Source organism: Ranitomeya imitator, chromosome 5 (genome assembly GCF_032444005.1).
Source record: "Ranitomeya imitator isolate aRanImi1 chromosome 5, aRanImi1.pri, whole genome shotgun sequence".
Lineage (NCBI taxonomy): Eukaryota > Metazoa > Chordata > Amphibia > Anura > Dendrobatidae > Ranitomeya > Ranitomeya imitator.
Genome location: NC_091286.1, coordinates 211,453,769 through 211,467,903, shown reverse-complemented (window position 1 = coordinate 211,467,903; position 14,135 = coordinate 211,453,769). Strand labels below are relative to the sequence as shown.

The following is a 14,135-nucleotide window of genomic DNA, read 5'->3' as shown; positions in this document are numbered from 1 at the left end:
TTATCAGGCTTCATATTTGCAGCAAAATCTACATTTACAGAGGGGTTGTTCACCTCTGGGGATAATTTTCATTATTTTTTTAATGCATGTTATGTGGGGATAAAAATCATTCCCGTTTTGCATGTACAGGCTTTTTGTTTCCTTGTACATATAAACGTGATGTTGCCTGTGGTCATAAGTAAACAGAGGAGCTCAAAATAGGACAGAAAAGAGTTATAAACTCTGCTGTTAAACCATCAGAACAAGCTCACTGACAGGTTCTGGGTTAAATCATTCTATAGACAACACAAAGCCTATAGAAGGCAACATTTATAATGAAACCCAATTACAAAAATAGCTTTTAGCAAAATCTTCATGCATTTAAGCCCCCCAAAAATGGTCCCTAAAGGTAGTTAGCCCTTTATCGCCCCAAGAAGAGCACAGCACTTTCAATTTTATCCTTGGGGTTATTGTATTTACTGCTGTAACCCTTAGGTGACAAAAGAAATGTATCCAAAGATTTCTTCATTAATTCCCTAATATTGATTTCATGGGAAATTCGAACGGATGTATTATATTTAGATTGTGAGCCCCAACGGGGACAGCGATGATAATGTGTGCAACCTGTAAAGCGCTGCGGAATATGTTAGCGCTACATAAAAATAAAGATTATTATGTAAATATACAGTTGGAAGGATGGAAGAAACCCAAGAGTTAATTACATTCCTGATGAATAATGATATGATCACGCACCACATTTAATGGAATCCAGTAAAGTGATCCGATCAGAGTCTAAATGTAGCACAGCCCAACAGTGCAGAAAATGCCAAAGTAGAAACTCATGCTTTCCCACCCACGTATACATATTGCTGGCAGGCACACACTATGCCCAAACGTTACAGCCTGCGACTCTAGACACAAAATCATATGCTTCAGCTTAGAGTAAACAGCAAAGTGAAAAGCATTCAGCTGCTAATCACCCTTCACCAGAAGAGGAAGGGACAGGGGATCAAGATAAGTCATGCCCAAGGCAGATCACGAGGGCACAAAGGAAAGCAGGGTTGTACTTAATGCGAGAAGAGGAGGACGGGGCACAATCATTCCCCCCAAATATCAGGTAACGACCATCCTAGAAACCCTCACTCTGCTGCATATTGTACACACCACCATAGGTGAGGAAGTGGCACTACTGAAATACGTAGCCTCGGAATCCATCCGTGAGAAGACCAGATGTGATGACCCCAAAATGTATCCTTTCCAGATTAGAAAACATGGACCATGAATAGTTCAGTAAAATCCAGCCCCGACACTGTATATACTATTATCCATGATATTTTTGCAGCCTAAATCTCCTCAAAGAATACGCTTTCAGCCCCGCAAAGAAGCGGCTCAATCTCGCTGTGTTGATACATTAATCTGTAGGTGTGTGAGCTCTAATTTCACATTTCTACTATCGGTGAAATACCACAGTGTCATGTCTATATTGCTGGGATAGAAAAAGAAATTGCCTTTCTTTCTCACACTCTGAAAAAGAAAAGCTGAAAAGAAAAAAACAATTTAGCAGATGTCACCGTCTTAGGCTTATGGACAAAGTATAGCATTAGAACCTGTGAGATTGAATAGATGTCGGAACGAAAATGTGTGTCATTTGCAACGTCTACATACTTTCTCCATAAGGGCAAAGGAGGATTTCTGCTTCTAAAATGCAAAGCCTTCCATCCCAACTTAGAAGAAAAAAATAAAATCAATATTATGCTACAGACTACAAGTAATTCTATATGTGTGTGTGTGTGTGTGTGTGTGTGTGTGTGTGTGTGTGTGTGTGTGTGTGTGTGTGTGTGTGTGTGTGTGTATGTATGTATGTGTGAATACATATGTACGTGTGTGTGTATATATATATATATATATGTGTATATATATATATATATATATATATATATATATATATATATATATATATATATATATATATATATATATATATATATATATATATGTAAAAAAAAATAAAAAAAATAATATATATATATATATTTTTTTTTTTTTTTTTTTTTCATTCAGTAGTTTGCAAAAGTTTTAGGCAGATGAGGAAAAAGTACTGCTAAGTAAGAATGATTTCAACACTAGATTTGTTAATTTAACACTAAAAATTCAAAGTGGATGTGTGGAAGAGATGATGTACATAATCAGCGATACAGTTCTCATCGGTCCGACCGGATGGTCCCGCTCCTCACCAGCTCCAGGTTGTACAGATGAGTACTGTATCTCCGATTATGTATTAAGATATTCACTATTCTGTAAACTGTCCAGGGAACCTTTATGGGTGTATTTTTTGCTCTGATCATTATTTACTTTGACTATACAGGGATTATAGGGTATACTCCGAATCTGCATATACCATCCCTCACTTACTGAGGGATTATCCCTTAATTCTACAATGTCACACGATTATTTTTGTCCTGATGACTATATGCAGTTTGGCATTTCATTCATTGCATTGGACTACTGTTTAACCCACCTCCCTTTTTTTTTTTTTACTTTTTCAGCATTTTCTGATCCCTGGAATGGTGCGGCACTCTTACTTCTCCCTAAAAGTAATTTTTAATGGTTTTATATTTCAATTTTCCTCAATAAAGTTACATATAAGAATAAATTGTACTTTGTCGCATCTGTTTCCATTTGTTTCTGGGTATTGTATGTAGACGTTCCGCTTGTGATATAAGCAATTGTGTGTGCAATTTAAGTAGACGTAAAGGATGTAAGGCTCTATGGACACTGCATCTGAGCACAACAGGAAGTCCGATACTGGATAAACAATGCATACACTAAATGGATCCATTGGGTCCCAGTAATACAATGGTGTTCTTTTGGTCTCTGCTGGGTTATTATGCATCGTCACTTAGTAAAGTGCAAGAAATTGCGCTTTCACATATAGAAAACCAAAAAGTATATAATCAAGTATAGGTTTTTTTTCACTCAACTATGAGTGACATATGAATCTGCATGCATATACCGTAGCTTACTTCCAAGCTTTCTGTTGAAAATATACATTGTGAGCACATACCTGACGGAAAGTTCAAACATTGGCTATACAGTCCTTACCTAATTATTTAACACTTTCTCCTCACCCAAAATGCATCCATTTCTTCAAATATTGAACTGTACTAACCAAACGTACTTGGTAGCCGGTCCAATTGGGCCAGAAAAAAAGTCAAAGAGATCCCAATGAAAATTATTATGCCAAGTGTACAGTTTCTGAAGACTGAACTGCTTACATAAACATTACACAGAATTGGTTGATAGGCCCGAGGCCCATGAGACATTTTACACCACACCAGGAACAAAAATATCACCTGAAGCTCCTGTTAGCGGACATATATCCACTGAACCTGAACATGCTGCTTCAAAAATGTAGCCTGACTTTAACGGCTTGCTTTAGGCCCATTGGAATTTCTCGATCATCCTTCACACCGCTGTTTAGTTTGGAAAAGGCTGCAGGAAGGTATACACCGGTTACAGAGACACAGGCGGAATGGACAATCAATAAAATCTGACTTGTGAGTTGCTTTGTAGTGGCTAGCCACGTAAAATGACCTTTCCATTCCAGTAATACAGCAGTTACTTAACTCAATGATTCCGCTTATGAATGAGAGCAGCAAAGAAAAAGAAACGGAGAGCCAGAACAATGGGACTTTAAGGGCAGTGTGGTTTATCGGCATACCGAAACAAGGCAATACACACTGACTGCTCAAAAATTATATACAATTGTACAAAACTTCAATGCCAGAACTTTTTATCATCATTTTCTTTTTCGGTACAAGAATAAACCCAAGAAAAAAAACCTACAAGCTTCCAGGGATTGTAAAATTGCTGGGGTTGTGGTTCCACTGAAGACCCATTATGAGATCAGCATTTCCCATTTTGGCCATGCCAACTTTAACAATTTGTTGTAGCAATATTTAAAGAGGATTTGTCAGCAGATCGAACAATACAACCTGTATACATCATTCTAGAGATCACCTAGCCATGATAAGAGTGGTGCACTTTGCAAAGCCAACCCAGAATGTCTCCAGTTTACGAGTCCAGATGCACACTGCCAGATTTTATGAGTCCAAGGGTATTCACGCTGCAAACTCCATCCCTGTCCAACTAGCTCGACTGAGCACCTCTCACTGTCCTCGTCCCTGCTCCTGCTGAATTCTGGCACTTGCACAGCAGAAACGGCAGTCTCTAAAGCACTACATGAAGATATAGGTAGCCTTTCAGCAGCAGTGTCCGTGAGGACTAATAGGTTCTAACACAATCCTGCACGCCGAGGGTAGCTCTGCACATGTGTACATTATACATTTGGCAGAACATGGTATATGAGCCCAGACTACATAAAGGTACCTGTGCCAATTGCAGTACTGTGTGCGGCGTAAAAGGATTTACATATTTGCTCGGAAAATGAGAATATAATTTAAAAAAAAAATAAATAAATAAAAAAAACAAAGACAGCGGGAGTCTAGGCCAGTCCCATCGACAATATACAGCATTTGCACCTAAGGTCCATTCAAGATGAGGCTGCAGAGACCCGTTCTCTGGGTCCCAGTGCTCAAATTAAGGACTGCCGGGGTCCCAGTGGTAAGACTTCAGTGATCAGCAAGTTAGCCCTCATCCTACGATAGTGGACAACAACATTTTTGGGAATAACCCTTTAAAAGGTGTGGAGCTTCACTTCAACATTCAATTTAACTAGTATTGAGAGTTGGATTTAAAGTAATACCCAAGTCAGTGATTTAGACAGCTATTTCAAGCAGAAATAAGCTCAAATCCACCAACCATCTGTAAGAATCCAATCAAAACTGAAGACTGAAAACATCCAGATCATGTCACCGGCCACGCTCATCCTTGGACAGCCTGGGCAATAACCATATTGATAGAAGGTGAAGGCCATGCGCCACTGCAGTCAGAAGTTATGTGTATTGGTAGAATAAAATAAAGTCACTTACTGCTGGAACCAGCAATTTTTTCACTTCTTCCACTGCTCTTCTTAATTTAATTTCTGCTCGGTTTTGGGCATCTTCCACTGTGATCAGTACATGCAAGTCTTCATTCAGATGCTCCCAGTTTGGTTTTCCTCGGTTTTGTTCCTCCTATAAGTAAAATTAGTAGTAAACATATTAAAAAAAAAAACGGACTTCCATACTTTTTATACACTTATCACACCATATTGTCACAACAACTTTTAAAAGTAAATTGTAGATTAGAACCATTTCTGAAGCCATGTGTTAAGTGAAGCACTAATGAACTTCTCACAAACTAGATATATACAGATCATCAGTACATGAGTGACAAACTACAATTCTTCTTAAACTTCTTGGTTTTCCCTTGATAAGACAATCAGGAGCCGTCCCCATTATCCCAAAGCCAACTTGTGCAAGGATGAGATAACTAATCCAACTGGATGGGATACCATCACATATAAACATCACTGACCATATTGTAACGTGACCTCACTTTTAAGGACATGTGAACACAAGCCAGCACTACACCAATGTCTCTACCTTGTACAAGTCACTCTGGATTCCAGTTTTCTTTAGAGTTCACAAAGCTCTAGACAGCGCAGCACCTACTTTCTTCTTTTTTCCATTTTTACAACTCCATCTGATCTACAAACGGACAATCTAAAATTATCCTCCAATCCGTCTTTGTGATGCACTAGTTAACTAAAATGCACTACCCAGGAGAAGCAAAGTAATCCCCAACCTTTTCGATCATGCCTTAAAAACACATTTTTATGTAGGCTGATTACATACCCTAATATTACTCCTTTCCATTAACCATCCTGGAAACCCAGATCCCCGCAATCTTCGCACACGGATGCACTCCATTTCTGCTCAGACACTGGATAGGTGACTCCTTGTAACTATTTCCACTACCTTGTTTTATAAACGATGGTTGGACCATTGAACAATAGCACAAATGTTACCTTACAGGTCAGCCCTAGCTTTCCCTGGATAGCATACCCTTCACTCCTTTATAGGAATCTTTGGATAGTTTCAGTCCCCGGACTGCTGCACAGTTGATGATCTATCCATCCTTGCTTTTGTAAGCCTGCAGTGACGATTCGATTTAATAGCTTTATCTGACATATAAAACCGCCTCCAGTTTATTTTTTATGAAGAAAAAACCTGTTCAGGTAAAATTTCATCCTGCAGATTCCACTAGAGAGCCGCTGTCATCCATAACCCTAGCAGACTGGAGATGAGGCAACCTTCATCTGAACAAGACATGCTTTATGTGATGTAAAGTGATTGGGCTGTGTGGTCACTATTGATCGCTACAGCTTGAATCATGCTGATTTATTTATTATTACAAATGTCTGCTCGTCCCTCGAGAGTCCCCACTGCAGGCCATTATTTGTATTCCCCTCTAGCATGCTTTCTCTGTGAGCAGATGAAGCGCACAGCCCAATAATGGCATCACATTACTATAGATGGACAATCAGATTTGTTGTTTAAGAAGTAACAAGTATTTGGAGTCCGTTTAACGGAACCTGTAAAGAATGGGTTACGGCAGCTTTACTAAGTCATTAATAAAATCCAGGAGCTGAATCCCAACGTGAACAGTCACAATGTAATCTTCCACAAAATCATCTGCCAGAAGACATTTGTTGTACACGTTTGTTTATGCAGCTTGTCAAAGTGAGCGTCCAGTATCATTAGTGCATTTCCTCCCAGCAGCTTCTATTTGGAATCGGAATACTACATCCATCCCCATGCAGAACTAATCAGAGGGGTAGCACATACAATGCAAGTCATCACGTAGGGCTCACAAATGCCAATGCCAGCCAGGAACTGATCACACGCCATTTTCCATCATAACCATTCCTAAGCTGCCCACACACATTCAAAGTCAGTGGATTTTGTTGGGAAAGGTCAGCAATATGTCTGGGGGAGGGGGGGGGGGGAGAGAGGGTTTGGTCCAAGTGTTGGATTTCAACCTCCATGCTCTATTGTGCTCATTACAGAAATATTGCATTACTTCTGCAAGAGAAAAAGCTTTAAGAATACAGTGGTCCAATGGAACCTCAACATTTTCTGTTGTCTTCAAACAAAATCGACAAGAAAAGGAAAGAGCTTCTAAAATCAGAGGCACGTCTTAAGCTCAATGTTTGGTCTACATTCCCTACACTTGGGCAAGTTGAATGCTTGTTCGGCCAACAGCAATTTCCACCGTCTCCCCCCTAACATGTAAACTCGACTTAAAACCTGTTCAAACCTAATACGTCTCACAGCAGCACAAATCACTTCTTTCCCAAGGGCTTCCTGAATTCCAGTTGGAAAGGAGCCTAAAAGGTTATGGGGGAGGCCAAATGCCACGGTATGTATGAGACGCACCGTGTCTGATCTAGCACAATATGGACTGGCGATACAAAGCATATTTGCAGGGCTTGAAAACGGAGATAAGGTCGGTAGCAAGGCGCATTTCTAAACTTACATTAACAAAAACATTGTTTGATGTTGCGTAAGAAGAAATGAATAGTCGGAAGTTACATCTTTGAAGTTTTCTCAAATTGCAAAAGCTCAATGCTCCTTCATACACAACTGGAAAGAGATAATCAGCTGATGCTTCATCTAGAGAGGTTCAGACAGAAAGCTCGGCGCACACTGGAGGATTCCAGGTAAATTCCCAGAATAATTCAATGACAAGGCAAACACGATTAGCACTTGCAGGTAATTCCTAGCACATAAGGGAATATGGTTGAATTATTAACCTAATTAATGTGAGTTAAGAAGGGAGCAGAGCTCACTAATTGACTGCCAGTGTGATGTGTCCAGCACAGGGGACCAGAAACATGGAGAAGGAAATGCAAAATTGAAAAAGTGGTTTATTCAGAGCTCATCACGATGTAGTTAAAGCAGAAAGCACAAAACAGATCCATTCCTCACCGGCGTACATCGCACAAAGGCTGCCAATGGCACCCTTCTTTACACAGGCGCCATGTGCATACATTCACTGTGTGCATCTAAGCACACGGAACAGCCCCGCTCACCTGCCATCGATTCCTCACACAGGACGTTTATGTTTGGAGAATAAAAGAAGAGGTATAGTCTATGGACTGACTCCCTCTCTAATCCATGCTCCTGTGAGAGATACATCTACATATAACACACAAATGTACATGACGTTCGCACACGCTCACCAGAGTATTACTCAAATTCATGGGCTTCAGGGTTACCACGCGGTTCGTGGTCAAGTGCCAAGTAATGGAGGAAGCATAAGTCATTGGTCTGCAGTGGAAATCGCTCCAAATGACACTAATTATCTATTTGAACAGCAGCAGCAATTCGGCATCAAGGCTCACTGATTGTCCTAACCCCCGCTGATACACCGCTTTAATTGAGCATTTATAGCTGGGAAATTAGCAAAGACTTTTGCTCCTACTGTGCCTCTAATAGCAAGAGTTCACACAGAGGAAGATGTGCAGCAAAGAATGCCCAGGAAAGAAAAGCAGGGCAAGATCGTAAGCACATTACAGGGGACGGCATGGCGCAAATCATGCAACTTCATGGAAACTGAAGCACAGGGGTCCACACACTGGGCATAGCAACACTGTCTAATTCTCAGGGCGCACTTCCACCAGACAGCCTTAAAAGGGAACCCGCCAACAGATTCATGCTGAGAAAGCAACGGGCAGCATGAGTCAGACACTGGCTGTATTACTGCAACCATGTATGTTTCACTCTGAAATGCTGCCACGGTACAGGGACAAGAGGTGGGGACCATACATTTCACATGACTAAAACACTGCAGGGAAAGGCCAGATTCGTAACGATCAATATTTGGAGAGTTTTTTACCTCAGTATATGCAAGCAAAAACCAGGAGTGAAACAGTCAGAGGAAAAGTATAATAGAAACACGTCACCACTTTTGTATTTATCACCCCGCCTGGTTACTGAGGTAAAAAACTCACCAAATACGTGTGAACGTGATGAAAGACTTGTCAACTTAGGGGAAACTGGATGGGACAGTGAAAAGATGGCATACTAGTCTGGAAACACATCAGGCCCAATTCATCATTTGTGATTTACTGAAGTCATTTTTCTTTTTTTGTCTTGTGGTATTCGCTGATGTTTTCTGCACCAATCTCTTTGGTGAAAAGAATGGTGAATTTGGTGAAAATCAAATACCACTTTATTTTGACTTTAAATGTTTTTTTGTGACTTTTCTGCAAAAGTCAAATCATTTGAAAAAAATAAAACAAAATCACAAAACTGTCAAATGTAACAGTGGTGCAAAATCTAGAGAGAATAAGGCACAAACGCAAAAAAAAAAAAAAAACAGACTTACTCCAGAAGTGTGGTGAAAAAGCAGAGTTCTAGTCTGCGTGCCCGTGGTCAGAATTGGCAGCGTTTTGGACACAGTGCAATGGCGCGGTGTACAACATTACAAGCACAGTGGGTGAGACTTATAGAAATCCCATACCCACTGTGCTTCTAATGCTGCGTAATCTCACCCGAAGTGCGGGTTTATGGGCCGCAGCATGCCAATTTCTGTAGCAGAAACCCTAGTCTCTGTGTGGATTTTGACCAATAGACTTATTACATGTGGTACATCCGCATGTAGTGACAAGGGCGGTAATTAGAACACAGATTTTTTTTTCGACACAGCGAAAATACGCCTCGTCCAAAACGCTACTATTCCTGACCGTGGGCAAGTAGCCATGGTTCGGGCAGCACAAATAAGCACATGTTCAGTCACGTATTTCTTTCAACTACTTCAGAATTTGGAAACCGTAATGCACTCGGACGCTTTCCTCAAGTGGCTGCAAAACTAAGGCACATCCTAATCAAATACCCTAAAAGCCGTGAGTGGAGTGACATGACCAGCAGAGTACCAATAGGTTGCTAAACAAGACCAACTTGTGCTAAATGCAGTGATACTTTAGAATTGCAGTATATAGTACAAGCGATCAGATAATCCTAAGGGGACTAAACAAATACAGCAAAAAGTAAAAATTAAAATTAAGAGGAAAAAAAGCCAGAATTGGTTTTTCTTGTAATTTCTCCGCACTTGGATTTTCTTCCCATAGTTTTCCAGTAAATTTTATGGCCAGTCAAAACTACAACTTGTCACCCAAAACAAGACCTTAAAAATCTGTGTGACTGAAAAACAAAAAGTTCTGGCTTCTCAAGAAATGGGAAGGGAAAATATACGTCAAAGGTAGAGAAGAGGTTAAATTACTAAACTTCACTTGAAGTTAAACAAGTTTAGATATTAAATATAAAATATATGTTCCGTAAAACCATTTGGCCGTGTGCACATGGTGCGTTTTTGTTGCATTTTTTTCCCTCATGGATTTTGCACAAAACAACTAAGGAATCCTTATGCCAGCAAAATCAATGAGAATCCTTAAGTGCTGTGCACACAATCAGTATATTTCTTTTCAGGATTTGTGCAGTTTTTAAATCCGCAACATGTTAATTCTTTGTGTGTTTTTCACCCACTGACTTCAATTGAGTCAGTCAAATATACAGAACAACGCAGGTTTGCGTTTTTACGAACTTCTATAGGGTGTTTCCCACGCCGTCTTCTGCTGCTTACGGTAATCTATAACTAAATTCAGAGCAGCAATAACAAATAGGTTTATTAAAGGGAATCTGGCAGCAGGTGTTTGTTATAGAGTAGCACGATGTAGGGGCCGACAGCTTTATTCCAGGGATGTATCACTTAGTCGGCTGTGTGCTGTAGTTTCAATACAATCACGTTTTATCAACAGCTAATTATCACTGCTTGACTAGGTCTCACGTGCAGACCAGTCAGGCCAATCTGTGTACCCCTGCCCCCTCCACTGATTGGCGGCATGCTGACCACGTACACAGGAAGCTGCCAATCAGGAAAGAAGGCGGGATTATACACGCTCAATATTCTGACCACTGTTAAATCTACAACAGATTAAACAGAGATCCTATCAAAACACACTAAGCAGTCTAGTAAGTGATTCATCGCTGGAATCCGGGTCTCTGCCCCTACATCATGCGGCTCTCAGATTAAATAGCAGTAATCTGCTGACAGATTCCATTTAATAAAAAATTTATGAGTTTGTGGATTTCTTATAAAAGACTTTTCACATTTTTATTTTTGAAAATTCTCTACACTTACAAGTCAACTTTAAAACTATTGTGTAGAAGTGGTCAATAGCCATCATTATTGTTAAGATTTAATTTGAAGGACCCTTAATTCCAATAATCTATGAGGTCCAATTAATACTGCATTTTATTTGGATTTTTAAAGGTTGCCTTAAAGTGAGCCATGAAAATAAAGGATAAGGGTGGTAAAACGAGTGATATCTGGTTGGATAATAAACATGTAGTATATACTGTAGTTTCCACACTCTTGCCATGTTACACTGAGCGGACCCCGATGGCAGCTGGTGCATGTGCGGGGTCCACTGTGCACTGATAAGTAAGGACACGCTGGGTAAGAAGCGCCCACATATGAGAGTATGAAGATGGTAAATCGTTCAACCTGTGCAATCTTCCATTAGTATTCTCCATATGTTGCACCGAGAGCTACACAGCGAGATTGATGCTTTCTTTAAATGTTATCCATTTTATTTTAATCTTTATAGTGTACAACCCTGACCTGAGGATTCATCTGCATCTGTCAAAACTGTAGTCATCACTCAGGGATACAAGACGAAAATCAAAAACGGCACACTATTGAAAAAAAGTTACTTCGAGACACCGGTGAAGAATTATAAAACAAAGGGAAATTTATAGTCTGGAACTGCGCATTATTCTTCGCTGGCCAAGTTAACTGTTAATATTCGCCCAAGACGACACATCGCTGCCAGGAGATTTTTCTTTACAAGTCAGAGTTACCATTTCAAACATAAAAGCCACGAGTAAGAAAACATTCCCGATTACTTATCTAAGCATTTCCAAACATTAATCAGAATGCATGAATAGATTTATACAGCGACAGCATCTCAGAAAGCACTTCTCATATCACATCACTAAGAATTGGATGGAGAGAAGCAATAGATGCTTCTGGTGGTTACACAGCATAAGACCACCGACACTTGGCAGATGCTCTTCCTCAGCTCCCAGTGGCCAATACAAAGCATTAGGTACTCCTGAAAACGGAGCCAGAACTTTCCAGATTGGTACTGCTGCTGGATGACGGCTGCTACGACTATGTGCGCACGCACAGTATCTGAAGCAGATTTTTCTGTAAAATGTGTTTTATTTGGATTTTTTACAATTTGAATGGGTAAAAACGCTGCAAAAACACTGAATGAATTGACAGGCTACAAATAAGCAGTATGCCATTCTGACCGATAAAGGCCTCAGTTTCTTCACGTTTGTGACAGAGCCATTTTGATGCCATTTCCGAACCCAACGTTTAGCTGGAGGTTTTGTTCCTGGGCACTTGGCACAGACCTCTTGTGTTTCAACAATCGCTCCATTGTGCACAGTCTTCCACAATCACGATTCAATGCTCCAGGGAGAACTCCATTTTCTGGCACAATGTGCACAGAAAGAACTGGACAGGCAAAATAAAACCGGAACGATGATCCAGGGGCAACATCAGGTTGCAAAAAAGAGAGGAAGTGGCTACTGCCTCCAACTAAGTCTAAGTTCACATTTGCGTTGTGCGCCGCAGCGTCGTCGCCGCAACGCACAACACAAACAAAAACGCAGCAAAACGCATGCACATGCGGCGCCAATATTAAAGATAGGGTCGACACGACGCATGCGTTTTTTAAAAGGTCGGCGCCGCCCGAAAAATGCAACATGTTGCGTTTGCCGCGCCCAGACAGGTGCGCCCTAACGCCGCATGCGGCGTAAAACGCAACACAACGCATGCACATGCGGCGCCAATGTTAAAGATAGGGCCGCACGACGCATGCGTTTTGTTGCGGCGGCGACGCTGCGGCGCAAACCGCAAATGTGAACGTACCCTAAGAGCGTGGTACTGGCATTGGAGGTGGGCCACCCTGTACATCCATGGGGCTAGCAACAGAATCTACAGCAAACTGACATTAGTTCAGTCGCCCACGTTTGCAGCGCTAGAGCAGCATGTGGTCTGATACAGACTGATGCTCATAAATAGCAGGTGGCTCCTGCCCCGCTCTATATGGGCACGGTACTGCGGACGAGACTGATGCGCAAAGCTCACCGCTCAGCTGTCAGGACACTTTTTACATTGCCTTCCATCCTAAGTCTCTGGTGCTTTAACTAGATGGCAGCAAAAGCAAAGAACATGGGGAGCTCTTTCAATGGTGTGCGTAAAATGTAATTATTCCTAAGAATTGCAGATTTCCAAGTTGGCAGTAAGTTTTGCACTGCACTTCTGCTCTCACAGCCTTGGCCTGGCACTCAGGAAGCGCCTTGTTCTTCTAGACCCATTGATGTTAAGACTTTCTGGTACAATGTAAGGCGTGGGGTCTGGAAAGCACAAGGACGCAGGGTGCAAAGTGGAGACTGGCCTGGTCTGGCAATCTTTTTAGGCTACGTTCACATTAGCGTTACGCTAATGTGCGTCGCTGTTGCGTCGGCGACGCAGCGGCGACGCGCCCCTATGTTAACATAGGGGACGCGTGCGTTTTTTTGGTCGCGTTTTTCGACACGTGCGTCGTTTCCGACGCTAGCGTCGGACGCAAGAAAATGCAACAAGTTGCATTTTTCGTGCGTCCGATTTTCGTCAAAAAACGACGCACGCGTCGCAAAACGCAGCGTTTTTGCGCGCGTTTTGTGTGCGTCGTGCGTTGCGTCGCCGACGCACCGGCGCGCAACGCAAATGTGAACGTAGCCTTACTCCGTTACAATTCCATCACACTATAATCAGTAGGGTCCAATGTCTATGGCTTCTATTAACCCTTGCCGATTCAGTGCTGTGGCTACTGTGCAGGGGGGCTGCAGTCTAGTCTATCCCAGTGGAGGGTGGGACGCTGCTCCTTTCATGGTCTGCTCTTCCACTGTAGGCAAAAAGCAGTAGAGTGGCTGCAAAGCTGAAGCAGCTGGGTGTCCCCCTTATGCTTAAGGCCGGTGGGAGTCCCAGAGGTTGGACCTCCAGCGATCACACTAGCTATATGCCAACATTATAAAATGCTTTCAAAGTTTGCAAAAGTGGTCCGCATAGGTAGGCATTATCTATGTGCATGC

At 41.6% G+C, this 14,135-nt stretch overlaps 1 protein-coding gene across 11 annotated transcripts in view; it reads right to left on the bottom strand.

The window, feature by feature from the left end:
• The window catches only part of QKI (QKI, KH domain containing RNA binding), a 172,334-nt gene that overhangs the window by 49,049 nt on the left and 109,150 nt on the right, over positions 1–14,135 (bottom strand). For all 11 annotated transcript variants that reach the window (XM_069769532.1, XM_069769534.1, XM_069769533.1 and 8 more), the window contains one exon: positions 4,971–5,114. In XM_069769532.1, the coding sequence (XP_069625633.1) occupies positions 4,971–5,114 (144 nt within the window). The remainder of the gene's footprint in view (positions 1–4,970; positions 5,115–14,135) is intronic.